Source organism: Engraulis encrasicolus, chromosome 14 (genome assembly GCF_034702125.1).
Source record: "Engraulis encrasicolus isolate BLACKSEA-1 chromosome 14, IST_EnEncr_1.0, whole genome shotgun sequence".
In the NCBI taxonomy this organism is placed as follows: domain Eukaryota; kingdom Metazoa; phylum Chordata; class Actinopteri; order Clupeiformes; family Engraulidae; genus Engraulis; species Engraulis encrasicolus.
Window position 1 is genome coordinate 37,842,980 of NC_085870.1, and position 26,508 is coordinate 37,869,487.

The 26,508-nt window shown below is 42.5% G+C and overlaps 1 protein-coding gene across 2 annotated transcripts in view; it reads right to left on the reverse strand.

Annotated features, from left to right (window-relative positions):
• Positions 1–426: 426 nt before the first annotated feature.
• The window catches only part of ankrd52a (ankyrin repeat domain 52a), a 54,210-nt gene continuing 28,128 nt past the window's right edge, over positions 427–26,508 (reverse strand). For both annotated transcript variants that reach the window (XM_063215675.1, XM_063215674.1), the window contains exons 15-28: positions 25,613–25,672; positions 23,874–23,985; positions 23,498–23,569; positions 23,043–23,244; positions 22,717–22,804; positions 22,334–22,451; positions 21,747–21,966; positions 19,407–19,494; positions 17,849–17,932; positions 17,260–17,405; positions 16,753–16,835; positions 16,461–16,543; positions 15,240–15,331; positions 427–14,377 (exon numbers count right to left, since the gene is read on the reverse strand). In XM_063215675.1, coding sequence (XP_063071745.1) covers positions 14,142–14,377; positions 15,240–15,331; positions 16,461–16,543; positions 16,753–16,835; positions 17,260–17,405; positions 17,849–17,932; positions 19,407–19,494; positions 21,747–21,966; positions 22,334–22,451; positions 22,717–22,804; positions 23,043–23,244; positions 23,498–23,569; positions 23,874–23,985; positions 25,613–25,672 — 1,684 coding nt within the window. In that variant the 3' untranslated portion in view covers positions 427–14,141. The remainder of the gene's footprint in view (positions 14,378–15,239; positions 15,332–16,460; positions 16,544–16,752; positions 16,836–17,259; positions 17,406–17,848; positions 17,933–19,406; positions 19,495–21,746; positions 21,967–22,333; positions 22,452–22,716; positions 22,805–23,042; positions 23,245–23,497; positions 23,570–23,873; positions 23,986–25,612; positions 25,673–26,508) is intronic.

The window sequence follows — 26,508 nt, forward strand, 5'->3', positions numbered from 1 at the left end:
CAGCTAACACCAGGAAGTTACAATTGAACAAAAAGTTTTGAGAATTATTATTCTGTTGTGAGAAATGTACAAAACCAATTGAGAAAAACTGTAATAGGTCCAAGTGACCTTGTGTACTATGAAGTGTATTAATTCTATGATTTAATACAATGTTGTTACAGACCCTGTTGGTGCACTGCAAGGCATTGGCTTTATTCTCTACAACATAATGGATGTATATACACATTGCCTAAAAGAGTACGTCATTCCATTCTGATGAATGCTTGAATGTTATCGTGGCAAGTGGCTCAACAAAGAATTCATTATGTTCAATTTCCAATAATAATTAATTGACAGTTAATTTACTGAATTGAATTCATTGAATTAAATTAACAGTTTGTCAATATGAAAATAAATGGACAAAAGGAGGCAATACACACAAGTAGATATTAAGCGATAGCACTTTATTTAAACATAACCAATTCTAAGCCACAATACTGAATAACAAGACTCAATGGCTGCAGCATACATTGTAAAAAAAAAAAAAAATCGATCCAAGTTTCAATGCCTTAGTTAATGGAGTTTCTCTTGTCCTGTACTTGGAGGTCAATGCAAATTCTTAATCGTTTTGTAAATGTCTTACTTAATTCATCAAATCATAAATTTCTTCTCTCAGCTTTTTTTTCTCTCTCTTTAAAAACACAAATGTAACATTTTTGCAACACATATCCATTCCCTAGCACACAACAGGATTTAACAAGGCAAAGTGCTTTCAGAGATTGCATTGTCACAGAAAAAAAAAATCATGTACGGCTTCTTTCATTTCCCATTTTATTCAGGTTGGGGGGGCTGGGGATTTGGTGGGGGCTTCCATATTGGGGGGGGGGGGGCATTGGGAGTTTTTTGAGGGCGGGGAGGGGGTCTAAAGAGGTCCTTTCTTTCATGTAAGTGGGGAGCCCTGTCAATCATGTGACCTCTGACCGTTAATGGTGGGATGCAAGTGGCGAATTAAGGCTGGATACGATACATATGTGTCCCTTCCGACTGAGCGCCGTATGCACCCTTACTTTACTTAAACGCACTTTGGCCTGTAGTGGACCAGAGCTTCTGTCGTTTTTTTGTTGCTTTTGGAGTTAACGTTGGTTGGTTTCATTTATTAATGCGTTTTTATTTATTTAATTACACGCAAACAGACAGACAGAACACACCATCTCCACACTTGGTTTTTTTTCTGTTTGTTTTTCCTACAACACGACAGCTGTAAACGTGGTTAACATATGGCTTGATGCACAGACAAGCACAAACAAACGTACACAAACACACACCGCCAGGATGTGGGAACTGGAGCGGTGCCGCCAGCCCACTGAGTAAAGGGTGCTTTTTCAGGGGGCTCACTAAAGCTCATATGTCCTTTCTGACTTTATCAAGCAATCAGACTTGCTGTGAATGGACCAGCGTTTTGGATTGGTCTACTCAGTGTGGCTTTGACATTCCTGTGGTAGGTTTGCGACTATGATCCTAAATACTTGAAACATAATGACACTCACTCATGTCGAGTTTCCTTTTATATTTTCTTTTGGAAAAAAGAACACATTTTCCCCACCAATTTTAGCTTCTTTTTTTACTTTCTCTTTCAAACCTAGGGAAATAAGTGGCTATGCGCTTATAGCAGACAAAAAGATGACCTGTACATTATGGAGGTAGGCACAACAGAAAAACGATACTCATTATTATTGTAATACTAATAAGCAATTCCCCAAAATAGCATGGATTTTGTGTATTACAAATGAAGCGAGAGTCCACATGAAGATGAACAGGTGTGGTCAATTCTGTATTATAATATTTCTGTCACTGACGCTGAGGTAATTCGAGTTTCATAATGGATCTACTACATCGATCGCTGCTTTCGTCCTCAAAGCCTTATTTAACACCACCAGCTTGCTCTCTCTCTCTCTGACACCAACACAGACCAGACAAGATAGACGTAGACGTCACCACACACTCACTCACACACGCACACTCGTTCAGCTGGCAGTAGTGAAGTGAGAGACTGTGAGCAGGACAGTCACTGCTGGACAGCATGTTCTGTGCTGCACTACAACGTCTGTAAGCCAACTATACCATCTGCGCTTCAGGACTCCCCTCACCTCACCTCACCTCACCCCTCAACCGATCTCCACACACCAGTGGCGGAGGAGAGGAAGGAAGGAAGGAAGGGCAAATGGGGAAACCATGGAAGCCCACCCTCACCTGCTCTTTGTGAAGGACGTGGTGAATTTATGCGACACTGAATTTTTAAGGCCTTTTTTTTTGTCTTGAAACCCAACAGCCTTAGTCCAGACACAGATTTGGAAAAGAATTCAAGCTTTCACGCAGAACAGTGTTCAGATAACCTCCTCAGAGGGTTTTTTAAACTTCACAAACATCTTAGACACAAAAAAACAGTCTAGTTAACTAAATACAAAAAGCCCACAAGCTTTTAAAGACTAGAAGTACCATGATTTTACCATCACTAGAAGGGAATGTATTTTTTTTTTCTTTAAGGATTGACTAATTGGAGAGCAGAATCCTTGGGCTTCTGGTTCTTGTGTAAACTAGTCGTGTGTAAAGTACGCCAAGACATGGAAAAATACAAATTTCTTACAAAATATTCAGCGCCACGCATCACAAGGAGGAGTATAGATCCTCTTTAACTTCAAATGGGAAATGCTTGAGTAGGTTCAACTCATTCACACAAACACACAGACAGACTTTATAAGCGCACAGATATGGACGTCCTGGTACCAAAAAGTTAGTGATTGCAAGGTGGTTTCCCTTCATCCCTGTGTTACAGTATTCAACTAATAGGCTGGCCTTTGGCAGATCCTACGCCAACACACATGGACGTCCACACACACACACACACACACGCACACACAAACTGCATCAGACGCCTCCCACTTCTGATTATCATAATTCACTTTGCTCTTTAATTCAAGTTAAGTTTCCAGCTTTGAGGGAAGTAGCAGGCTGCAAATTACTTTTATTTCTATTTATTTTTAGCTTTAAAAAGAAAAAAACGTTTTCACTCCCTTCGCTACTCACAGTTGATCAGTCAAAATTCTGGTTTAGCTTAGAGTTAAATCAAGTTAAACCCTGCGTTGAATTAAACAGACATGCCATTTCACGTACATGCAAACAATCCACACCTAGAAGAGCTACTCTAAATAAGATCAGTAAAATCTATGACACCCTTCCAGTAGAATGCATAATGTGTCTTTATCGGTGTGTTAGAACGAATACCCTTTTCTTTAAGCTACTTGCTTACATTCGAAATCACACATTTGTTAACTGCTTTAGATACTGCGATACACTAGGAAAACATGGTAAGTGGGTTAGATCTAATGGGACATATTCGAAAATGTGCTCAGTCTTAGGGACTGGCTTTAAATAGGAGCACAGCTTTGAGTCACTTATCGTTGTGCTTTGAACGAGTCAAGGTGCACTCAACAAACGGAAAAATATTGCTCAACTGAACAGACTACTGATTTGTTGGTTATGGCTAAATTTACTACCCCCTAAACAAGGTGATTTACAAGAAAAACACCTGAAGAACACAGCCCACAATCAAGCCAGTAGAGGTGGCTGTTTCTCATCATGGAAAGTTAATGCGAGAACAGAGTGGCTCTAAACCATTTGGGGACTTAAGTGTATAGAATTTCTCCTCTTTGGACTTGTGCTTTGTAATAATCAGTCGTAACGTAACACAAACGTTTTGAACACAGTTTTGACAATCATGTCCACAGAGACAGCTGCGGGGGACGACAAAGAAATGAATGAACCAGCAGATCAACAAAATGGCTTCCAGTTCCTTGTTAGCTGATGGTGTTTGTGACTGCCTAATGCTACGCGTAAGTGGGCCCATACTGGACCCTGTAATACGGGACTAACTTGACGACTGTAATTCGTAAGGCTTCAGATTGGCTTGAATGGAAGACCATTTACAGAGAGTAAATAAAAACAACTGTAAATAGATATTTTTTTGATTCGATTTTAGTAGCTCTTCGGAAATTATTTGACCATCTCTCCATATGAAGTAAGACATACTACACAGCTGAGCGGTGAAAATGAACAAATTCTCAGTTATCTTCTGAAAAACTGAATGCATAATCGGTATTCTTGGTCAGAAATGCAACCACACAAAAGTCTCTCTTCCTACAATTCAATGGCATCAAAATTACCCCAGTGTGGTGACAACTGACAAAGCGTCACACCAAAAGATGGCAGAGCCAGTTCAGGCAATGCTTTTGAAATGAATCTAAAATGAACTATTTTAAATATTTAGTTCATTTGTAATGGACCAGTGTCCACATTCTAACAGCAGAGCCTTGTGCCCATGCTCCATGGCACCATCACAGGAACTTCGTTGAAAAAATTACAGAATTTGCATAAGTTGCCATGGGCGACCATCGCCTCTGTCTGGTTAGGTCCATTTAGAGAGGAACTGTTTTTAGACCTTCAGGCATCCAGGGGGGTGGGGGTAAGCAGCAACTGTCCCTCTCAAGGTCAATCCAGCTATATTAGAGAGCACCAATGTAAGGTGTTTCCAGACGATCCCTGTAGCGTCGCCAAAAAAGCCTCCGATTTGTTTGAGTAGTCTCTCTGACCAAACACAACCAACCGAGGCCCTCACCACCGTGTTTCAGGTGATAAATGTTCACTAGACTCAAACTATATTTAGGGCTTCAAAAGATACTGAGGCACACCACTAAGCATCATGATCCAATGGATCCAACAAATGGTAGATCTAGTATGCGGATGTGGATCTGTCTATGTGGAGGGTTGTAACACAACAGTGCTCTCGGAGACCGCAGAGATGCAACAGCTACCGTACATGAGGACGGGACAAGAGGCATGTAATGACGGCTCACCAATATTACTTCCGTGACTGAGACTTGTGACAACAACCAAGGGGTCAGAGGTCACAGCGGTGATGGAGGCAAACTCAGGCCAGTGACAGACATCCGTCTACTCATCATTTGTCTGAAGCTGCCAAGGGGACGGGGGGGTAGGAGCATGGGGGTCGGGGGAAGTCATGCAAAGGGTAAACGATCTGCAGGGGCAGGATTTGTCAAAAACAGCTCATTCACATGGGTCGGTATATTTAAAATGATGAGTTATGCGTGTTCTGGGACCGGCAACATCCCTGCTATGCCCATTTAGAATCTAGAGGTTGACAACAATTTCAAAAACACTTTTTTATTATTACATAGATGCATTATCGTTTTTTTTTTTTTTTTTTTAAACAATATCAACATAGACTTTGTTATATATTAAACAAGGTTATCTTCTATAACTGCAGCCACTATTGATATGAAAACCTGTACACCAATGATCACCAGTAAGGTAACAAAGACGTTTTTTATTTTTTATTTTTATTTTTTTAACTTCTCCATTCCACTTTTTACGTTGAGGGAATTCACATGGTGTACCCTTAAGTTTTTAAGGCATGCTTTCTATGGGGGGCCAGGGGGGAGGGGCGAGAACATAAAAAGATTTTGCTATTGCCTTTCACCGATGCTTCAAGTAAAGAGGGACACACAGGTGTGTCCTTGGAGGTAAGGCTCAGGGGGAGACGCTGCTGCACAGGTGTGCTGACCTGGAACCAGCCTCTTTCCCCTCTATCGCAGTCTGAGCAGTAGGATAGAAACACGACAAACTGGTCCACAGTCAGGTCAGCACTTCTCAGGAGCAACCTCTACCAAAACTTCTACCGGAGGTAATTGGGACAACTGTGTCTCCCTGTAGACTGTTGCTGTGGACAGTATCATTGTAGTTAATATGCGACACGACAGCTATGATGACTAGAATATATATATATATATAAACTACTGTTACTATGAAAAAAATAAATGAAAAGGTAAAATAAAACTCGAATTCCAGCTTTCCTATAAACCCTCAATCTTCAAATCAGAATAAACTTCTGGATATTAAATAATCACTGACTTTTTTTTCCCAATCGTTAAAAAACACTACTCTCTTTTTTGTAGATCCAACAGCTCTCATCAAACAAAACGAACAAAAAGCTACATGAGGGGTGATATTTCCACCCCACCTGTCAGTCACAGACCTACTTCCTGTCATTCACTTCCTGTTAAGAGTCCAGATGTAGAACCGGGACCATGACTAGTATTTTAGTACCCTGAAGAAACAATAAACAAGGGAAAAAACCCCAAAATGTACAAAATCGCTAGTCATGCCCATTTTTCTTTGATGGTTGGTGTTTGCTTCCATTGGATGCTTTGATGTTCTACATACGTAAATTAATCCACTGTTACCATCTCCACATTGGTTGTGCAAGTCTATTTCTCCTCCCATACTCTTAAAACTGGCCAACTGCAATATTGCTTTTTTTAATTAGAAAAAAAAGAAAACCTCAAAACATACCGTACAATACAAGACTAATTGGTCTGACAAAATGCACATTCGCTCTGAGATTGATGCTTTGTTGACAAAAACAAAATAAAAAAAAGAAAGGTCAACTCCGATCCCTCTCCTACAACATGCAAGTCTCAAAAGAAATGTAGCCTTCACCGCCATTTGAGCCAATTGAGGATATTATTTCAGGAAACCAAGCAATTCCCCATACCAATGACAGTGTCAAATGGTGTCTCCTTGAATCTGAACTCAGAACGAACTGAGTCACGTCACACATTAACCACTCCACAACAGCCTGCTTCACTTCAGTCAGATCAATAAACACACAGCACAGTGGCGCCAATCTGAATGTTGGTGAGGGTCGATGGAAGATCATCAGCCCTGGAGAATAGTTTTAACTCACTAGGTGGACTTGGGATGGGAATCAAGTTCTGGGAAATAATCACATGTCCCTAGGTGACCCTTGGGCAAAAGAGAAAAAATGAGGTGATAATCAATCACACAGCGAATCCTCCCCCCACCCTTTTACCATCACTTTTTTGTGCTGAACTACCATAATTGGACAAAGAGGGTGACCACCTTGATCCACCAAACATATCCCTTCCAACGACCTTCAGAAACACAGATGAGAGATGAGAGATAGCTACGGCACTTACGGGTCTAGGTAACAGCATGGGGTGTCATTAAGGTTTGAATGTTTTTTTTTCTTGATATGCTATCAATATGAGACAAAGAGACATACGAACACATTCCAAAACAAGAAGTAGTAGTAGTAATAGTAGTAGTAGTAGTAGTAGTAGACAGTCTATGTAGGCTTGTGCATCACAACACACAGGAAGAACGTTAGGAGGTAACTGTAAGGCAATTGCAGTAGAGAGAGTATGGCTGCCATTTTGGATTCAACAACCAATGGAGCTATAGGCTGCTTTCATATGGACAGTGCTGAATGATGGTGGTCCCGCTCACTCGGGGGGCCACACAAACACACACACGCGCACTCAAGAGCAGTGCTAAAGATTACATGGGTGTCACACTTGTGCTGAGAACATAAGGCATATATATGCACTAGCTAAGTCTAAAACCCTACTCCCTGCTAATTAAAAAAAAAAAAATCAATCCCCGAAATAATGTCCCAGACATTGGCTCAAATGGCAAGACCACATTTCATACCTTATTAAAAACAATTTCTTCTTCTTCTGCAGATGTAAGCAGAAACTGCCCATCATGAGAGGAGATCAGATTTTTTTGATTAATTAAGCTATTACTATTTTGTGAAGAGACAGTGCAGTAATGTCAGCTTCGCGATCCTACCTACCCAAAAATTTAGACCTTACATTCACTTTTTTAAGTCAGCAAATTATTACACTATGGCTCAGCAGAGATGTCCGTAAATCTACATATCAGGTATACATAGATTGTGTTCTTCATCATCAAATGTAAGTTTTGTCCTCATTTTTTTTAACATCCTTGCTCTTTTTGGCAACTGGTTGTAGAAAGGCAGTGCAAATATAGGTTTTTTTTTCTGTTTGAAATGGACTTTGTGCTACACACGTGTGCACATACAGGTGCAAGCTTTACGTTCACTGCTACCGAAATAGTGATCCCGAACAAGAGAGGCCATCCCTCCTCCTCTATCGCTGCTCATACACAAGAGACACAAACACGCACACAAACACACACACGCACAATCCCAGCTGCTCACCTGTGAACAGTAAGACACCCTCACCTCTTTTGCTGAGAAAGAAAACTGTAACCCCTAATGTTAATATCTACATTGGTAACATGTAGACATAAATACACACACACATAGATATTAAATATACAAAAGTGCGTACTCATTGGATAAGTGCTTTGGGTCTGGGCTAAGCCGCGTCCTCTACGAACAGCTCATGCTTTGATGGAGGGGCGGAAGGTGGGCTTAAAGGAAAAAACAAACAAACACAAAAGTAGAGGCTTTTGTGTCATTTTGTTTTTTTTCCCCCCTCTCCCTCTTCGGTTATGTTAAGCCCATCTCCCTCCAGCCCTGAGTGGCCACCTCTCGCCAGTCCAGACAGCAGTCTGCCCCCTGGTGGCCACTCCTCAGCACTACAACTTTGCACAGTTGAAGAAAAAAAAAAAAGTGGCCAGACAGACGTGGCATTCAGGAAGGTTGAGGGTAACCGATCAGATCCCCTCCCTACCCCTTCACTTAGACTCACTCGCCAGTCAGTGCCCATTTAGTCCACTTTTACTCATTCCACTTCCCCCAAAAAAGTAGTATGGTAGTCCAATTTAGAAAAGAAAAAAAAAAACTAGTGGAAGAGAGAAAAATGAAAAAGAAAAAAAATAATCATGCAGGTGTAGGAGCAGGACGTGTCTTTCCCTCTGGCTCACTTCGCCCCACTCTTTAGTTTTTAGACAAGAATGTACAATTTAATTGAAATAAAAATCCCTTCTCCTATAATCGCTGAATTAAGAATATTATTTAAATGGCTTATTTGTTGATGTGATATCTCCGCACCAGAAACACCCTTATCTGACATCATAGAAAAAGGCCTATGTAAAATGCCACAGAAAGTTCAGGTAGCTTAATACAATCATTTCTTTCAGCATACTAGTACAAATATGCGAGATAGCAATGACACTGGTTTTGGCATTTGCTAGTCCTGCATATAGTAAAGGATATTGACTTTTTTATTTTCTTAAAGGCTTTAAAATGAAATACCTTGTGGAACACCGGAACTGGCCACATCAGGGTGCAAGATAAGCATTTGCTTTTTTTTCTTCTTTTTTTTCTTTTGTAAACGTTCCTGTTTTTTTCTTGTTATTTTTTTCCTTTTCCTTTTTTGTGATATCTTCTCATCCCTATTGTAATGCACCATAAACCTGACAATAGAATCTCAGTCTGCAATGAACTTTGAATTTGATGCATAAACGTATGTGTGTAATATATATATGTATATATGTATATAGAGATAGATATACACAACTACCGATACCCCATGGACATATGTGGTATGTTTTCTAATATTCTGTTAAAAGAGAACAATTGTAGGCATTGTGGAATTATGTAAAGAGAAGCAACCAATAGATCTTGAATTGCAATTTCAAAAGGGCTTCATGTTTTACGCAAGATGCTTGTTTACAGTGAATTTCGCTAAGGTGATTGGGAAGCACTTGATAACCCCTTACCTTCCCTTAGCCCCAAACAAAAACAGTAAGCACACACCCCCCAAGCAGGAGCAGACTGACGTGACCGTATGCATATGCCGGCTTTTAGAAGGAGACTAGTTTGGGTGTCAAGATGGCAACATATTTGCACAGGTTCCCATAAAAGTGTTTCCTTACAAATAAAAAGCCCTTAGTAGACTGATTGTCATTTCAAAACGAAACAAACAAACAAACAAAAAAGCTACACACACATACACACAGAAAGCAAACACAAATAAACATAGGAGTCTCCCGCTTCAGCTGCTCTTTGAGATAAAAAAAAAAAGACAAAAAATGAAAAGTAAAATATAAATTCTGATCCTCTGCCAGTGATGGCAATTGTCCCACAGAACCACACAGAGCCAAACACTAGTCTGCAAGCCACGCAGAACACCACCGCTCATGTTGCCACGTCACCCGGAGTGCAAAAGTTAGTCAATAATAATACACTTTGATTAAACTTAGGCTTCATGCATTGTTTGTTTCTTTCACGATGCAGGTCATAAGGGAAAAAAGCCTTATGGTGCGCTTATTCATGCTTTATGGTCAAGTAAAAGTAAAGTTGTGCAAATCAAAAAAATTAAAAGTCGAAATGCTAACACGTCAAATGCTAGTTTGTATTTCAACTAGGTCTCCTGGTAACGACACACAGTTAACAGTTAAGGCCAAGGCAGCTGGCACAATCACAAAGATTTCCTAGCAGACGGACAAACACACGATACAAAAAACAAATACTACCCTTCACTAAAAAAGCTTAACTGACTGATAGAAATAGTAATACTTTCAACTATGGAATAGGATGGCCAGCTGTGCAAATTAAGCATGGAAGCAGAAAAATTACCTAGGACTACATAATAAAAATGGCAGGGGAACAAAAAAAGTCAATTCATAGCACCACATGGCCTGTTATCACAATCATTCAGGAGCACCTTTTGTTTATATTTGATTATTTATTCCGGTTTAGATCGAGCCTCTCGTTCAGTGGGGCCAAATTGTTTTGAAGTGAAGTTTGCCTAAGTTAGCCCAGCACTAGTGTACTACACACACACACCTATTGTTAAGGCCAGGAAAATACGAAAAAGGGAGAGGGCTTGGGAAAAGGACCGCGGTCTGGACTAGAAACCAAGCCTGTGTACATTCAGGGAGAGAGGCAACAGCATTTAAAAAGAATGATATGATCATGAAGGTAGAGGATGCTCTACCTGTCTGTAGCTAGCTCGTAAGTGCGCTCGGAAAAGAGATTTTAGCGAAAGCGATGGAGATGATTATCAAGATCCAAAAATGGAATTATTCGGGCACAGTGTGAAATGCTGGCAAATTGGCTGCACGAGATCACAAAGGGAGATTAAAGCGGCCACTGTAATGCACCAACACCAGGGATGCGAACCCATCTCCTCCCGATGCTGCTGCTGCTGCTGCTGCCACTACAGACTACAGACACTAGCAGACACCATGGATTCAAACCTACCTACTTCCATCAGCTGCCGCAGCAGGTTTAACAGACAGAGCAAGACTCAAAAGCAGTTTCTCAAAAGCATCGTTGCTAACCAGCCAGCAACTTACTAGGCTTCCAATGCGAAATTGCATTGCAACCAAGTAATTTGCTAACTCTGTTAGCAACGTCGTTGTCAAGAAACGCACAGCAGAGTAGTTAGCGTTCGCATATTTACTTAGGACTTACTGTAAGAATTTGTGACAAGACACCAGTGTTTCCAAGGTCAAGGAAAACACGTGGGTGTAGGCCTAGACTGGTGGACCAGAGAGGACAGCTTTTGGCCTTCTCCACAAACCCTGGTTAGTGGATGTATCTACAGCGATGCAGTACATGAGGTCATTATGTTGTAGTTTATATGTCTTTTTTTCTTTTTTTTTTTTTAAAGCTTCAAGTGCATTGGACCTGTAACGTTTTTTTTTCTTCTTTACTTTTTTTTTTGGTGAACTATGATTTGGTGGCTGGCTGGCAAGTGAGTACATCTAGCATGCAGAAATGATATGTAGTCTTCAGAGCAGGTGAGGCAACATTACAATACCAGGCCAAGGTACCAAGGGGGCTCAGACAGATCTGTGTGGCTTTGTGGGAGCAAGTTCTTATAGCCAGATAACAATTAACACCTTTGGTAGCTTTCCTCCTCCTCCTACAGTGCACATTCCAGTTACAGTGTAGATGTATGCATGTACAAATGGGTAAATATTGTAATATTATATAGTGTTGTGGACTGGATAGCTGTTTTTGTCCTTTTGGGGGGAAAAAAACAACTGCTTTCTTTGCAGAATCCTGCTGAAAGTAACACAATGAAACTGAGGAGTTCTGCACAAACCGAAACCCTTGAAGGATCACACAAAATGTGAGGTAAGACATTTTGAAGGCTCTCTGAGTATTGCTCTTAAATAAGGATGAAGGGGAGAAAAAAAAAACAAAAAAAACAGAGAAACACAAAAACAAGACCCGCTTTTAAATACCATTAATACAATCTACCAAAACAAAAAAAAGGCAATTATATTTTAGCAGCTATATTGAAAATAATTATTTTAAGTCCTTGACACCCTATTGTGCAAACATCAACTTACTCACGATGAAATCTTTCCAGATATCTATTGACTGAACTGGAAATCAGGGGAAGGGGAAAGAGGACCAACTGACAATGTCCTCGCTTGGGTATGGGTGCTTGTCTATTTTTTGTTGTTGTTTTTTCTTGCCTTCTAACGGTTTTGTTGATTTTGATGGAATTCATTGCATTTTTAATTTAGTTCATAGCATTATCTTTCCCCAAAGTGAAACTCCTAGAATTGTTCTCTTTTTTTCCCCTACAAATAAAACAAAAAAAAAGAAAATAAAAATCATTCCACATAGTTTCAGGAGGGGGTCTGAAGAAGGGAGGTGGGTACACAACGTCACCGAGGGGAGGGGCTTAATTAATGGGAGGGGGATAGGGGCAAGGGGAGAGTCCCTCCCATAGTAATCATTAGCGTGGTCAGCATAATTAGCCCGTTTTTTAGCTGATTTTTTTTTTAGGCACAGCACTATAAGACATCAGGACCTCCAGGCCAAAGAAGCCCATTACATGGCCATCTTGTTTTTCTTTCACTCAAATACGCATTATTTGCTTGGTTTGCTTGCTTGCTTTTTGTTTTCCTTCATGTTCTACTTCTGGGAGTAGGCAGTCTGACCTATTCCTTCACGACCTTCAACTGGGGGGTAGGGACCGGTGGAGACAAGCCTCTATGCTTCACATGGGCGTCTTGGTTAAGACAGTAAACCCACCCCACTTTCAATTATGCGGGTAATGGATTGCTCTGATTTCTCTTTAAAGAAGATGATCTTGTGAGGGTCAATGCATGATCAATAGCAAATCTTAAGGGGGGGAGGCTGTAAAGCTATTGCTATGGCCATTTAAAGTACCTGCTAAGCAGATGAGTAACTGGGTGTAGATGAAACTAGATACAGGTTTTAGGCTTGGGGGGTGGGGTTGGTTTGGTGTCAGGCAGCTATAGCAAACAAGCCTCCACCCGAGACTTCAAACTCCAAACTGGGCATGACAGGCTTGTCAGCACCTGGGGCAGGCTGGCCCCATGGTCCCATACCGGCCCTCCTATGGCTGTGCAGTCAGACCCGCTAGTCTTTCTTTCCCCTCTTCCCGCAAGCATCTCTCTTCTGTGGGCCTGGCAAAAAAAAGACATGCCAGCCCACCGGGCCAATTTCCACCTTCTCCACCTACGCAATTTCGTAACCGTCTTTCCAAAATAGCAACGGCTAAGTGAAAATGGTTCAAATGCTTCAAATACTTTCTAGGTTTTCTACTCAGCCTGCTTATAGTTTGATTTTAAGGACATCATGGGGCAAACAATGAAGAGGTGGAGACAGACAGACGGAGAGAGAGAGGGAGGGAGGGGAGCAGAAAGGAATATATATTAGATTGGATTTGAGTGACATTTGCATATAGGTTTGACTGCACCCATCAGGATAGAATTCTGCACACTCGTACACAGTATTGCACACACGGTTGCAGGCACACACACCTACACACACTAATTAGTATATTCCTGCATGTCTACAGTGACTTGGAGTGAATTATTTGTTTTGGAAGGGGATGGGGGTGGGGGTAAAAAGGGGTCATTGGGGTAAGGCCGCTGGCCTTGGGGGGGTTGGAATTTGGGGCTAGGGTGGGGGCGACTGGGGAGAAAGACAGTTTTCCCTGTATGTATATTTGTGTGTGTGAGTGTGTGTGTGTTTGGCATGTGTAAGTTAGTGTGTTGAAGGACAGAGTGGGGTCTGGTCAGAGAGCAAAAGCGCTTGCATGTGTGTAAATTTGTATACGTGTTCTGTGACTGTAAATTTGTGTGCGTGTGTTCAGCTGTACATATATAGGTGTCGCGTGTGTGTGTGTCAGACAGCGCACTGGGCATATCAAGCCAGGTCCCACTCTGTGTGTGTGTATTTGTATTTGTATTTGTATATGGTGAGTGTGTGTGTGTGTGTGTGTGTGTGTGTGTGAGAGAGAGCGAGTGCGCGCAGGACAGAAGAGGGTAGGTTAGGACAGGTCAGATCAGGTCAGGTCTCACTCGGTGAGGCAGCTGTCCTTGGCGTGGGCGTGTCCGTAGGCGTGGCGCAGGCTGCCGTTGGCGAGGGGGCGCTGGGCGGCGGCCGCGATGCCACAGTGCTTCAGCAGGTTCAGGCCAAAGTGGGCCACGTTGCCCGCCTCCTTGGAGGGGAAAGGCTTCATGGTGGACAGAATGAGCGCCAGGCAGTCCGCCACGTCCTTGTTGGGCGCGCACGCCAGCGCCGGGGTGTGACCTGAGGAGAGGTGGCGTATTAGGGGGCGTGTTAGAGACTTCCTAACTTGAAAATCTTATTATCTTATCTTATCTGTCTAGTTACCGCGGCAACGGCACTTTAGGACCGTATTTAGGAAAAGCGTATTTCAGAACAGCGTTTCTTAAGTTGGTTTGCGCATCCTATCTCAAATTAAGAAAAGGGTATTACAGAAGCAGCCTAACTTTGAAAAATCTTAAATAATTTATCCTAACTTTAGGACAGCCACCCCAGCTGTCCAGTTATCCATTGGTGAGTAGTGTTAGCCAAAATTTAGCTGGTGGTAATAACTATTTAACCACATTCAGTTTCAGCCATAGCTACAGTGAAGTAATTTCATCCTGAAAACAACGAAATTGTGAACGGATGAACATGTGAATTAAATTACTATTGACTTAACTAAACGATGTATTAAGTGAAGATTTGATGATAATATAGCCTACCAGTTGACTTTGTTAAGTCCGACATCAACTTCCCTGAATAGCAGCTGACCAACTGGTTGTGTGCATTAGCTTCGAAAAATGCATTGGGATGAATTGGGATGAAAGTATTGAAAATGGGAAGCACTTTACTTGGACTGAAACTAACACAATTTATTTGACCATTTCATAACATGAGGTTTTCAGGCAACGAGTGAGAGAAACTTCCCGAGCCCTCTCCTCCTTCCTCACAGATGTTGCTGCTGACATTAGAAATACAATCGATGGAACGTCATTAATAAATGCGATGTTTAAAAGCCCTGCTGCAGACAGTACTGTAGTGTTGCCTCGTTCCTATTGGTTATGGCATTGCACCTGTGTGCGTGTGCGTGTCTGTGTGTGTGAGTGCATGTGCGTGTGCGTACCCTCTTCGTCCACAGCCAGCACTGTGGCTCCCCGACTCAGCAGCACCTCCACCACGGTGGCCAAGCCATTACGAGCAGCGATGTGGAGGGGCCTGCACACAGCACAATACATAGAATAATAATTACATATAATGCCAACTTTTACATTACAATGCGTTGCATTGCATTTGGCAGACTTTTTTTAACCATTACTCAGATTGGACAGTTGAAAAGATGACAGGAAGTAAGTGGGAGAGAGAGATGGAGTAGGGTTGGGAAATGACCCAGGCCGGACTCGAACCCGGGTTGCCCGGCAGCATATGGTAAGGCGCTGCACCACAGCACCCCCGGCAGACGTTTTTTAACCAAATCGACATACAAATCAGGACATCATCACAGTCAACATCACTAGCAGATACAAAGTGCACAGGACAGCAAGTGCCCTGTAGGGTTTTTATTTTAACTTTACTTCCAAACTAACCACTGGAATTGTATTAGCATTTGAAATTCAGATAGATTCAGATAGATTGTCATCATTACACATGTATGCATGCATACAAGTCAATAGCATGCAGAACATGCAATATGGTATTAATTATCACATTCTGCATTGGCAGCCAACAGGGCGGTGTTTCTAACAACATTTAACTAGTACTTATTCCTAGGTAATACATTAGTGTGAGGTGACCCCTTGGCAATATATCACACCACTACAAGTTTACACATACAATAATTTCACAGGCCTACGTACAGCATATGCAAATAAAATGCTTGTGCAAAGAGCATATGCAAGGTAAAATAGTGCATGTATAAATTAAGTGATGATGCGAGAGCCATTTCTAATATATTGCGAAAGGGGCACCTCATACTACTTAGGCTTAAGTACTACTTAAGAGTATTTGAGAAACACAGCCCTGGTTGAACGTTAGAAAAGCTTACAGTAATTGGTTCAATGTTATGTGAACCAAACCTAGGTTGACCACCAGGTGGCGATAAAAAGCAATCAAGTAACAAGGCTGACGGCACAGAGAAAACACCCTGAAGTTGAAGTTCTACTGCACTTGATAAATGCAGGGCTGAAGGATGGGTTGCAGACTTAGCTTTTTGACAGCTAGGCCGTATAGTTGGCGCTAATTAGAAGGAGAGAGAGGAGAGAGCAAAGGAAAAAAAAGAGAGAAGAGAGGTGGAAGAAGAAATGGGGGAGTCAGAGGAGGAGACGGGAGAGGAGACAGCAGGACTCACATTTGTAGTACGCTGTTGGTGGCATTGATGAGGGAGGGGTCATCGATTTCAGCCAGGATCAGGAGGGCACACATCTCATGGCCCTACACCAAGCGACACACACAGTCAGGACAAAGTAACACCCAGCTAGGAGAAAGTCGTGCATATTCAATTCAGCTGCATGAAATTATCATTTCTGACGTAATTTTTAAAAACTATTTTTGTATTTTTTTTAATCATCTATTTTGTTTTTTCTATCACTCTGTGTGTGTGTGTGTGTTGTGTGTGTAAATGTGACGTCTGTTCTACACACCTTGCTGCAGGCCAGATGAAGTGCAGTGTTGTTGTTGATGTCCAGCAGCGTGAGGTCTGCCTTGGCCTGGTGGAGCAGGATCTCTAGAGGGAGGACACACACAGACACAGACACAGACACAGACACACACACACACACACACACAGACAGACAGACAGACAGACAGACAGACAGACAGACAGACAGACAGACAGACAGACAGACAGACAGACAGACAGACAGACAGACAGACAGACAGACACACACACACATTAACACAACATTACAGTCATAGAAGAACTTGCCACCTTCTATATACAGTTGCAAATTCCCAAACTACTATTTTTACATGTTGTGACTGGTTGTGTTGTCCATTTCATGGGTAAGATGTGCAGTGAATTGGAGCTGACCATAGTAGTCTATCAAAAGCATTGGTCTCTTGGCCAAAAAAGGGAAATGAGCAAATATATAATGCCATGTCAATGTGAGACACTTCATTCTTGTATTCTGTTTGCAATAGCAACGCACCAACGTGTGACGTGTGTCCGTTGTCAGCAGCAACCATGAGTGGCGAGTGTCCGGCGTGGTCCACCGCGTTGACCTCTGACCCCTGGACCAGCACCAGCTGTAGCCCGGCAACACTCTCTGCACGTGCTGCCGCATGCAGTGGAGTTCTACACACAGGAGAGGAAGATAGAAGATGGTAGATCAGACAGGAGAGGAAGACAGGAGATGGTAGATTGTTCAGGATACAAGTTACACACTAGGTGAAAAGCAAGGGTCTTTACAGAGTCAAAGTTGAGCCCTATTCATCATATTGAACAACAACCTACTACTTCCAAGTCAAAGGGGCTTGGTTTTTCTTTTGGATACAAATATTTTAGCATTTTTTTTCCAAGTAGTGGAGTACAAAGACACAATTACTAGGAATAATACATTATACAAGTATATACGTTCAGAGGCTGTGAAATTGGAAAAAAGTAAAACCGTTAAATAGATACAGGTTTTTTTTTTAAAAAGGCCTTTTCTTTTTTCTTGTTAGCCTTTATTAAGACGGGACAATCGAGGATGGAGAGAGATATGGGGTGGGATTGGAGAATGACCGTTAGCAACTAACCTTCCTTTAGCATCTCTCATGTTGACCAGCTGTGTTCCCGCGGTCTCCACCAACAGTTCAGCGGCACCATCATGGCCATTGATTCTAAAGAAAGAAGCATGACATTAGCAGCACGCGCACACACACCACACACACACACACACACACACCAGTGCTTGACACTAACTTTTTCGCTTACCAGCCATTTTGGCTAGTGGTTTTCCTGTCTCACTAGCCATTGGGCCTTTTCACTAGCCATAATTTTCTTAACCATCATAGCAGCTTTAATGAATTATATAATATAGGCTGTAATAATGTAATGTAGGCTAACGTAACATAACAACATAATATAATATAAAATAATACAGTATAATATAATATGCTATAGGGCCTAATAATTAGAATTGTTAGGCCTATTAACTGGTCCATGCATGCATGCATGCTATGGAAAGAACAGATTTACTGATCTGAGGAATGGCTTTATTGACCATGCAGAAACACCAAGCACAGTGTTGTGGAAGGGCACAAATGTAAGCTACATGAGAGTAAAATAATTTCGTCTTTGATCTGGAGGGCACTTTCTTCATATCATATAGGCCTATCTGTGGAGGTCGCCATCTAAATTGATGCGCAAAGTCATTGCCAAGTTTGCCTGTCCTCGGTCATGGATGTGGAATAACACCTCTTCTGGAATATTTTCTTATAAAAGTATCCACTAGAAAGCACACACAGATGCGGTAACTAGCCTACGGGCTACGACTTCCTTTCATTCCGTTTAATAGTGAGTTGTTTAAAATACAAACGGACGCAAGGCAAGACGGGCACCTACGAAGGGACATGCTTTTGTGCAGTCTGGAAGACTACCACACGTTGTTTAAACCCGGTTTGACAGTCGGGAACAACAGCACAAGAAACATGGTGGAATATTAAGGTATGAAGACATACAGGCAAATCAGAAAATAATTTAAACCGAACATTATTAATGCCGCATGTGTCCCTGTCTTATCACTGCGCTAATTAGTCTCGAGACTTTCACAAGACAGACTGACGTGTTTTCCTCTCGACTTGATCATTTTAATGTCCACTACTACTAAGTATTGTACTAATGACTGATCGCAAAACAGGTCAGTTGAGATGAACTTCGCTACTTTATTTTCACGTGAAGGTTCAGTGACATTTCCAAACGCACGCACGCTGATGTGCCGGTGGCGCACTGCCACTCCTCTTCGCAAGACTAGCTCTATCAGATTCCTGACGTGCGTGAGACACAGGTGACACGTGACACAGGTGCTTCATGGGTATTGTAGGCTCGCAAAATCGCATCGTATTGCTTTTGTAGCACGGACGGTCTGAGGCAAAAAACTACAAAATGCGGTGCCTAATCATTCAGAATAGTAACGGACCAGCCAGAATGGCTACTGAACCTTCGGTATCTACTAGCCAAAGCCGAAATTCACCCGCATTTGGCTAGCTGGCGGGTGTTAGTGTTAAGCCCTGACACGCACGCACGCACGCACGCACGCACGCACGCACGCACGCACGCGCACGCACACGCACACACGTTGACAGTGGTACTCACAGAGCACAGTGCAATGGGCTGAAGGGGTTGCCCTCCTGGATACTAAACGGTTTGTGTTCAAGTAAAACTTCCAAACAGTCCTCATGCCCTGCAACACAAACGCACACAGAAGAAAACATGAACAAAAGAAGAAATCTTTGTCAGTGAAGTTATCTTGACAGCTAAGTGGAATTTTCAAGAATTTGTTAGTTTGTACAGTACATTTTTGAGTTTCCAAAGACTGATATCAACACTGCTATTTTTTTAACATTACATTTCTTCACTTTCTGTGACATATTATTAAATTGAATTTCATTTCCCAATGTTCTTGCTTTGAAATAGAATGTGCAGTGAATGTGCAGTGTCCCCAATGCATTTTTGCTCATGAAAGTAGAATTTTATTTGAAGAATTTTGACATTTAGACACTATTTTGAGCACTACTATTATTTTAAGCACTACACTGCGTGCAGAATTATTAGGCAAACATGTTTTTTGACCATATTGTCTTTTTTATGCATATTTTCCAACAGCAATCTATATGAACATGAAAACCTATTGGATTTAAGCATTCCAGGCCATGCATATTTGTATAATAAGATGGGGGTGTAGTCGAAGGTGCCCAACACCTTATATCAGGTGTGCATAATTATTAGGCAAATTTGTTTTCTTCTGGGAAAATGGGCCACAAAACAGATCTAACAAACTCTGAAATGTCTATAAACAATTTTGAAGTGTTCTAGAGGGATGTGGCTGTCTTCAAATTAGCAAGATGTTGGTCACGTTCGCACAGAACTATCAGATGCACCGTTAGAAAGTCATCAGTGTCTTAAGAAATGTCACTGCCAAAGATTGAGAAGAATTTAACGTGAAACTACAAAAAATCATTACCCTGCAGTCCTATCATATTCCAGAACAGAAACCAACACAGAGTGTCCAAAAGAACAGGGTATTGAGCGCTCAGAGACATGGCCAAGGTAAGAAGGGATGACACCAGACAACCATTCAACAAGTTAATTAAGTCAAGACTGGGTTAAAAATACCTGGGGACAGAGTTGTCAAAGGTATTATGGACTTGGGAAAGTGACTCTTGACAGACAGGGTGGATGAACCCATGGCTGAATCTTTTAGAGGGAGAAAATCACATAATTTACGAAGACAATGGTATTTATGCAGTAATCTGCTGGTATTTGAGTGGAACTCGGGAACTGATCTGAGTGTGCACATCACTGATCTAGCCATAGGCTCATCAACCTGGTCCATTAACAGTCACTTTCACTAGTTCATAAAACCATTGAAAAAGCTGTCTAAAGACATTTCTTGACCCAGTCTTGACTTAAGTTTCTTGTTGAGTGGTCTTCAGGTTTCCACCTGTTTTACCTTGGCCATGTCTCTGAGTGCTGAAAACAATGTTCTTGTGGACACTCGATGTAGGTTTCAGTTCTGGAATATAACAGCACTGCAGGGTAATAGTTTTGTGGTAGTTTCATCTTCAATTCTTCCCAATCTGGCAGTTACTTTGTGGGCACATGTCATGTGACACTGATGGCTTGTAACGGTGCACTAGATGGATGTGACCAATATTTCAAGACAGCCACACCCTTCTAGAAGACTTCAAAATTGTTTATAGTCTTTACAGAGTTTGTTAGATCTCTTTTGTGGCTCATTTTCTGAGAGGAAAACAAAGTTGCCTAATAATTATGCACACTAATTTTGCCCTGATATAGGGTATTGGGCTCCTTCGATCACACCGTCTCTTATTATACCAATATGCATGACCTGGAATGCTTAAATCCAATAGGTGTTCATGTCCATAAAGGGTGGTGTCAGACAATATGCATAAAATGGACGATATTGTCAAAAAACTTGTTTGCCTAATAATTCTGCACACAGTGTACTGTATATACTAGCTTGGATGTAGAATTTGTATGGCTAGACTCACAGAACTGAAAGTACAGGAAAACTCAAATCATTTAACTGAAGGGGAGGTGTAAAATGTCCTCGTGAAAGCTTCAAAACACGAACTGCCACTGTTCTGCCTGCATGTGACGTGTGCAGATCTATTCACTGTGTGTGTGTGCGTGTGTGCGTGTGTGCGCGTGTGTGTGTGTGTGTGTGTGTGTGTGTGTGTGTGTGTTTGTATGTGTTTGTCTGTGTGTGTTTGTGTGTGTGTGTATCCGCTATTTTTCAACAGCAAGTTGAGGGGGCCGGTCAGCCTGCGTGTGCGAGTGTGTGTCTACTGTTGTAGGCAGCCCAGTGGAAGGGCGTGTATCTGTTATTGTCCAACATCAAGTCGAGGCGGTCGGTCAGCCTACCTCTGTGTGTGTGTGTGTGTGTGTGTGTGTGTGTGTGTGTGTGTGTACCGTTGTAGGCAGCCCAGTGCGAGGGCGTGTATCCGCTGTAGTCCAGCAGCGAGTCGAGGGGGTCGGCCTGCGTGGCGGCGGCAATGACGAGGCCCAGGAGCTCGCGGTGGCCTCTGGCGGCCGCCAGGTGCAAAGGGGTGCGGCCACGCACGTCACGGACCAGCGACGACGCCCCGTGCTCCAGCAGAGCCAGCACACACTCTTCACTGCCCACCGCCGCCTAAGGAGAGGAGTAGAGAGATCACACCATTAGAATAGGCATGTCACTAACCAGCGCAGTCACGTCGCCAGAGAGGAGTAGAGAGCACGCATCATTAGAAAAGGCATGTCACGAACAAGCACTGACACCACAGGTCGACCCAGCATACAATCCACTGCCCATTGCTGCCTGAGCGGTGGTTACGGGTGGAATTAAAAGATAAAACGTTTGCATTTTCTACCATACACTGACAAATTGATGGCAACATTTCTTGGCCTGGCAACAGTAAGTTGAATTTGTAAACAGTTATTTTCATATTTTCACACACACACACACACACACACACACACACACACACACACACACACACACACACACACACACTTACAGCTCGGTGCAGTGCTGTGCGGCTCCACTTGTCTCCGATGTCAGGAGTGGCTCCCCTCTCCAGCAGCAGGTGAACTGAGTCTGTGTGACAGCCCAGCGCCGCCAACATCAGGGGTGTCCTACACACACAAACAATTAATGACCATCCCTATGAACTTTGCATATATATTTTCCATAATCCAATTGATCTGACCATTTGATTTGATTGCTTATTCAAGTATTTTCATAACAACGCATACATCCAAAATCTGACCTTCTACATTACATGAATACATTAAACATTCATTACAGGAATATGAATGTAAAGCATAAATTTAATCAGTGTATGTATTAATGTAATTATTGTATAATGTGTCTGTATTTTTGTCACGTAGTGCCACTTACTGTCCCTTGGAATCTGGGACGTCAATGATGTCAGCAGAGTTGGAACGGTTGACCAGCATCAGTAGGCAGTCAGCATGACCGTTGGCCGCTAGGGAAAGCAAAACAAACAACACAACTATCAAACAACAACAAAAATGCCCCCTTCATTTTCACAAAGCTGCAGGCAGGCAGGCAGGCAGGCACACATAACAACCCCTTTACATACAAACATTACACCCTCCTTCCCTTGAAAACACACACACACGCACGCACGCCTGCTGATGCCCCTCCCCCCTCTCCCTTTCACAAATGCATGCCTGCACACACGCACACACACTTGTATGTACCTGCGACGTGCAGCGGCGTCCACTTGCGAGCGCGGTCCTTGAGCAGGCTGGAGGCCCCGTGTGCCAGCAGCACCTCCAGGCAGGGTGCGTGGCCCCTGAGGGCCGCCAGGTACAGCGCTGAGCGGCCCAGGGAGTCCCGCACGTCCAGACTCACCAGCGTCTCCGCCAGCACCCACAGGGCTTCACAGTGACCATAGTATGCCTAGAGAAGAGACGGACACGGACACACACACACACACACACGCGCGCTTTGATCATTAGTAACCAGCAGCCACAGAGCTTCACAGTGACCATAATGTGCCTAGAGGATAGACAGACAGACAGACAGACAGACAGACAGACAGACAGACAGACAGACAGACAGACAGACAGACGCATGCACAGCTTATTTGGATAATGCCAACAAACTGGCACCCTCTGTCCTGACAACTAAATGCATCCAGAGTAATACTCACAGATAAGTGCAAAGGGCTGACAGGGACACTACTCTCCACATCTCCCAGACAGTTGAAAGACATCTCTAACAGCTGAGGATCAAAGACAGAACAAAAGCAAAGCACAGGTCTTGGTCAGAGAACTAGATTTCAGAGGTTTTCTTTTCAAACAGGTTACACGGCTGGTGTATAGCAGTGGTGTGGGACATCAAGTCATTAAAGGCATAGCAATTCTACAAAACATTATGAGCCGTCAGTCAACTATGATCTTCATAACTTGAATTTTCAATGTGTAGGTATGCATTGTGTGCATGTCCCAAGTGATTGTTGTCCAAGCACGCATACGTGTGTATGTGTGTGTGTGTGTGTGTGTGTGTGTGTGTGTGTGTTCCCTCACCAGCTCCAGGTTCTGCTTGTTTCCATAGGCAGCTGCATAGTGGACGGGGCTGTAGGCTCTGGTGTTGCGCAGAGACGGGTCCGCCCCGTTATCTAGCAGGTACTCCAGACACCTGCACACACCAAGCACAGGACATTAGCACACATACTGTCCATGCATACCACACACATTATATTAACACACATACATCTATCCGATTATCTAGCTGGTACTCAAGACACCTGCACCTGCACTTGCACTTCTATGGATTGAATTATTCTTTCTTTTTTAAATATTTTTAAGTGGATTAAGAAGCGTATTCATTGCTGTACATTAATAACCTAGCATTACGTAAGGGTTAACGTTCGGCGAGAAGGTCGCTACCGTGGAATAGCAGCACGACAGAGAGAATCTTTAGACCCCGACGCGGAGCGGAGGGGTCTTGTTCTCTCTGAAGTGCTGCTATTCCACAAAGCGACCGACTCGCCGAAAGTTAACCCGCTTATTATATGGATATACTTAAATGATTCACACATGGCGGGGACATTTCTTTAGGCCTATTTAATGTTAAGATTGTTGCTGCGCAAAACAAAACAGTGCCGTGAACTTGTGGAACACCGCTAGGCAACAGCTAGGTAGCCAGGACAACAGGTGTTGTCTATCACAGCAGCTGATTAGAGTCTTGTTGAAAAGTCGCTTTAGCAGTGAAAAGTCTGGTTGCCATTGACAGCGGTCTGTTATAGACCAACCCGTCCGTTATCGAAAAATAACAGACGTGCGAACGTTGGGGAGCCCCGTTGAAATGAATGGAGCATTCGACCGATGACGTCACACCATATAATAACAATGATTAATTAATGGGCATTAGCTGTGGTTGTACCACCTGAACTGGGAAGTTGCATGTATAGATCGGACCAGCCTGATACCCAAACGTCATCAATTGCACACTGCACCACTAACAGCAGACTGTGAAGACCTTCACACTTACTGTTGCAATGTGCAGATAATGAAGACTTGCCACCAGGGTGGTCCAATTTATCCATGAAACTTCCCACACTAAAATGACAGGCGTTTCAGGTTCACTGCCCAACCCCTGTACACCAGAAATACATACTATTCACACAACCTCAGATCAGTTCACATCATTCACACCAAACATACTCAAACACGCACCACTTAAATAACCAGGCGTTACGAAACAAGAACAACAGAACAACAGAATGGGCACCCATAATTGAAGATTAACTATTTGCTTGGGTGCTAAAAGCGGTGTAATAACTAGACGCAAGACATGGACATGCACATGGACATGCACATAATGGACATGCACATAACCTTTAAGAGAATGGCAGAGCTGAAGACTAAACACAACTCCATAAAAGGCTGCGGGGTGTACAGCTACTAAATGATGTCCCCTTAAAAGGCTCTTTGAATGTGTGTCTATGTGCTTGTAACAGCCAGAAAGCGAGAGAGAAATGAGTGTGTGTGTTAGCGGGAGGTCAATAGTGGCAGAGGTGTATGTGTGAGATAAATAGATAGATGGATTGCTAGATAGACAGATAGTTGAGTAGTAGATAGATAGATAGTAGAGTAGTAGAGTGTAATTTATTGTCCCAGGCGGCAAATTTGTCTTGCACTTCATCCACTGCATTACATACATTACTCACATATCCAGATAGATAGATAGATAGATAGATAGATAGATAGATAGATAGATAGATAGATAGATAGATAGATAGATAGATAGATAGAGATCTTACAGTAGGCCCTCCTTGTCCCTCTCCTCACTCTGGACATCAGCAGAATAATGTCGGTCCACTCTGAAACCACAAAACATCCATTAGATGAAAAACTGTCACTACATGTTTAGCTTTTCTTTTAAGCTAAAAGCACGGCTGGGCACTGCCAACTAATCAGTACATGGGATGTTGATGTTCTCTTAGCTTTGCTACAGTATGTGAAGTCCTGTGAAACCCACCAATCTTGACATCTAAATAAGATGTTCAAAGGCATGCTTAAAAGCCGGTGCAAAGTTATTTAAAGATCAAAGTAAATACACTTTTGGGAGAGAGCTGGAAAAGCATTCCTGCACCAAATTAAGCCTCTACTTGCCTTAGTCAAAAATCTCTTTGATATTACTCTGACACAGCTGCTACAGGATACCATGTCAGAAACATGACATGGCTGAAATGTCTTATGCCTGGCATACCCTGTGCACTCTTTGCCCCGTTTTGAGACCTTTTTTCACTTTGCCTCGAGTTTTGACTCATTCCTTAACAGTGAAGTATAGAGAGGCTATAAACAAAATACATTTCATGCGCTTTACACCAACTCAAGGGCCTCAAAGTGATACAATGTACAATATGAAAGCTAAAAGACGTGAAAGAATGTAAAACTGGGTTATTAAAAATAACCAAACCTATACAGGAAATAACCAAAGTAGAACGGCCGCCATTACTGAAGTGCTTCCTGACCCAAACTCGTAGCTGGACAGTCCGTAATTTTATAAGCCAATAGTAGCCAACTATAACTAATGTAATATACTGTACCTACATTAGTGGCTGTTAAAAGAAAATCCATACCATTGAATACGAGACATTTAGAAGCTTTGAAAGTCTATAAATCGCTTAATAAATACATCGACTGTCCCAGGCGA